This window comes from Chiloscyllium plagiosum, chromosome 4, assembly GCF_004010195.1.
Source record: "Chiloscyllium plagiosum isolate BGI_BamShark_2017 chromosome 4, ASM401019v2, whole genome shotgun sequence".
Lineage (NCBI taxonomy): Eukaryota > Metazoa > Chordata > Chondrichthyes > Orectolobiformes > Hemiscylliidae > Chiloscyllium > Chiloscyllium plagiosum.
In genome coordinates, this window is record NC_057713.1 from 7,167,158 (window position 1) to 7,170,623 (window position 3,466).

General features: G+C 39.3%; 1 protein-coding gene across 2 annotated transcripts in view; it reads right to left on the bottom strand.

The window, feature by feature from the left end:
• The window catches only part of rida (reactive intermediate imine deaminase A homolog), a 19,344-nt gene that overhangs the window by 3,657 nt on the left and 12,221 nt on the right, over positions 1-3,466 (bottom strand). For both annotated transcript variants that reach the window (XM_043687649.1, XM_043687650.1), the window contains exons 3-4: positions 2,467-2,521; positions 1,572-1,640 (exon numbers count right to left, since the gene is read on the bottom strand). In XM_043687649.1, the coding sequence (XP_043543584.1) occupies positions 1,572-1,640; positions 2,467-2,521 (124 nt within the window). The remainder of the gene's footprint in view (positions 1-1,571; positions 1,641-2,466; positions 2,522-3,466) is intronic.

Here is a 3,466-nt window from a genome sequence, read left to right on the forward strand (position 1 = left end):
GTCACCTGCAAACTTACTAACTGTACCTCTTATGCTCACAGCCAAATCATTTATGTAAATGACAAAAAGTAGAGGGCCCAGCACCGATCCTTAAATTTACACAAAAGGTTTGAAATCAGGTTGAGGGAATCCTAGTTGAAGCTACATGCAAGAATAGTTTCATCTAGAAAATTAATTTTATTCAGAACAGTTAAGGGAACAAGTTACCTCAATGTCAGGGTTGTAACTTGTGAAAACGTCCAGAGCAGGAGTGTTTGGTTACAAACCTGCATGGACATTTAAAGCTAAGAAAATCTAAGATTTCAGGGGAGAGTTTATTCCAGGACTTTACAGTTCGTAGAACAGGAATTGAGGAAAACACTGTAGGCCAAACCTACAGATTTTTACAGGAAAAAGAACTTTATCTGGTTTTGAGCCGTTGTAAAGTGACAGTACTGGGAAATATACAATATCTTATCATTTGTTTTGAAACCTTTCAAACAGCATTTGGTTAATTTGCTTGGTTTATCTTATTTTCATTCTTTTGAAAAATGAACTTTATAATCCTTGTCCGATTCATGTGTCATTGAAAGATTGTCATGTTAAGTAAAAGATCTATCAAACCTGATTTCATTCTGGAATCTGAGTAGCCCAGTAGGAACATCAGCTTGGATCATAACAATGGCTCACATGCCCTTCTTCATTTAGCTTTCTCTTTAATGCATAATACTGCTAACCTCAACTAAAGACAAATGTCTTATACATGAACAGGAATATATTTTATATAAATTGAAATAACTTAGACTGAGATCCTATGACAGAGACTGGTTGGAAAGTCTTTCAGTATTGCAGCTAAACAGCACCACCAAAGTATCACTTCAATATTCACTGGCATGGACCATCATTCACAGAAATTCCCCATCACTGCTGTGCATAAATAGGAGATCTGTGCTTGTCTCAATAGGGAGTGCAGCAAGTGATCTTTAGGAGATTGGCAGGGTAGATACTTTGAAAGTGTGGTGCTGGAAAAGCACAGCAGGTCAGGCAGCACCTGAGGAGCAGGAGAATCGACGTTTTAGGCATAAACCCTTCATCAGGAATCCTGATGAAGCGTTTATGCGTGAAACGTTGAATCTCCTGCTCCTCTGATGCTGTCTGACCTGCTGTGCTTTTCCAGCATCCCACTCTTGACTCTGATCTCCAGTCCTCACTTTCTCCCAGGGTAGATACTTCCCCTGGCTCAACAATCTAGAACTACACATCAGAGTCTCAAAGTAAAAAGTCAACACTTTGGACTGAGTTGAGGAGAAATCTCTTCACTCAGCGAGGTGAGAATTTTTAGAACGTTCTATCTCAGACAGTTGTCAATGTTCAGTCATTGAGCCCATCCAAGGCTGAGTATGAGTGACTTTTGGATGCTAATTAAATCAAGGAATAGGAGAATACACAGTAAAGTGAAGTTGAGATAAAAATTTAACCTCATCTTACTAACATGGAACAAGCCTTAGGACTCAGTCTACTCCTGCTCCTAGTCCTTCTGTTGTTATGCTTGCACTGTTATAAACATATACAAACATGGGCTGTATACTCACATTGCTTGTAAACCTCATTAACAGAGTTGAAGTCATTGATGTCTGCGAGCAAAACTGTTGTTTTTACAACTAGTTATAAACGAAAAAGAAACCTTCAGTCAGTCAAAGTTTTACACAATTTCTTTAGAATTTCTATTTTCCAAAGCATGGCTTAAATAATATTTCTGGCTAAATTGTGAAATAAATTAAGTTACTGCCATACAGAAAATATTTCTCAATTAAACACGTTTAAATTAAAACAGAAAATGACCAGAGCATAGACTGGGTTTAGGTAACATTGCAGAAAGAGAAACAAACATGACCTCTCAGTTCTGATCTTAAATATTAACTTTGTTTTTATTCATTCATGGGATAGGCCAGCATTTATTGCCCATCCCTAATTGACCAGAAGGCTGTTAAGAGTCAACCACATTGCTACTGGTCTGGAGTCACATACAGGCCAGACCATCTAAGGATGCTAGTTTCCTTCCCTAAACAATATTAGTGAACCAGATGGGTTTTTCTAACAATTGACAATCATCATCATTAGACTATTGATTCCAGATTTTTTAAAAAGTGAATTCAAATTTCATCATCTGCTGAGTGGTCCCCAGAATATTATCGGGTCTTTGAATTAACAGTCCAGTGACAAGACCGTCACATTCCCCTATTGTGTCTTCTCCACAGATGCTGCATGTTTTCCATATCTTTCATTCTTATTTTAGGAACTCCAACATCTAGAAGTATTAAGCTTTTGTTTCAAAATTTCCCCATTCCAACAAAAAGTAGATGTGATGATGTTCCTTGCTTAGCACCAATCATTTAACACAATCCCTCCCTACTTTGGACTTCCTGACTTAAGATTCAAAACTCTTCTGATCATCAAAAACAGGAATACCAGATTTTAGCTTCATACCATTATTGTAGTTACAGTTTGCAGCCTTCAGTATCTCTCCCATGTTGATGAGAGCCTGCCAAAAAATAAGAACATCACAAATGAGTTTCTGATAATCATTCATTTCTTAGTGGCAGAGTGGCTCAGTGGTTAGCACTGCTGCCTCACAGCACCAAGGATCGATTCCAGCCTCGGGCAACTGTCTGTGTGGAGTTTGTACATTCTCACTGTGTCTGCCTGGGTTCTCTCTGGGTGCTCTGGTTTCCTCCCACAATCCAAAGATGTGCAGGTTAGGCGAATTGGCCGTGCTAAATTGCCCATAGTGTTCAGGGATGTGTAGGTTAGATGCATTAGTTAGGAGTAATTGTATAGTCATAGGTTTCAGGAATGGGTCTGGGTGGGTTAATCCTTGGAGGGTCAGTATGGACTTGTTGGGCTGAAGGGCCTATTTCCACAGTGCAGGGATTCTATGATTCTTTATTGCAGATCTGATTAGTTTCTTATAATCTGTTACCAAAAGATTTTCTCCACTTATCTCCTTTTAAGATTACAAATGATTTAAATAGCTACAACTTTTCGAGGGGAACATTATTATTTTAGAGTCCTGGATTGTGATATGGTTCATAACTAGGAGCATAACCTGCACACCCAAATATACAAATATTCTTCAAAGATTGGGTTATAATGACTCAAAACTGCATACATATTAAAATGTTGTTGTGGTTCTGTTCACCGAGCTGGGAATTTGTGTTGCAGACGTTTCATCCCCTGTCTAGGTGACACCCTCAGTGCTTGGGAGCCTCCTGTGAAGCGCTTCTGTGATGTTTCCTCCGGCATTTATAGTGATTTGTAACTGCCGCTTCCGGTTGTGAGTTCCAGCTGTCTGTTGCAGTGGCCGGTATATTGGGTCCGGGTCGATGTGCTTATTGATTGAATCTGTGGAGGAGTGCCATGCCTCTAGGAATTCCCTGGCTGTTCTCTGTTTGGCTTGCTCTATAATAGTAGTGTTGTCCCAGTCGAA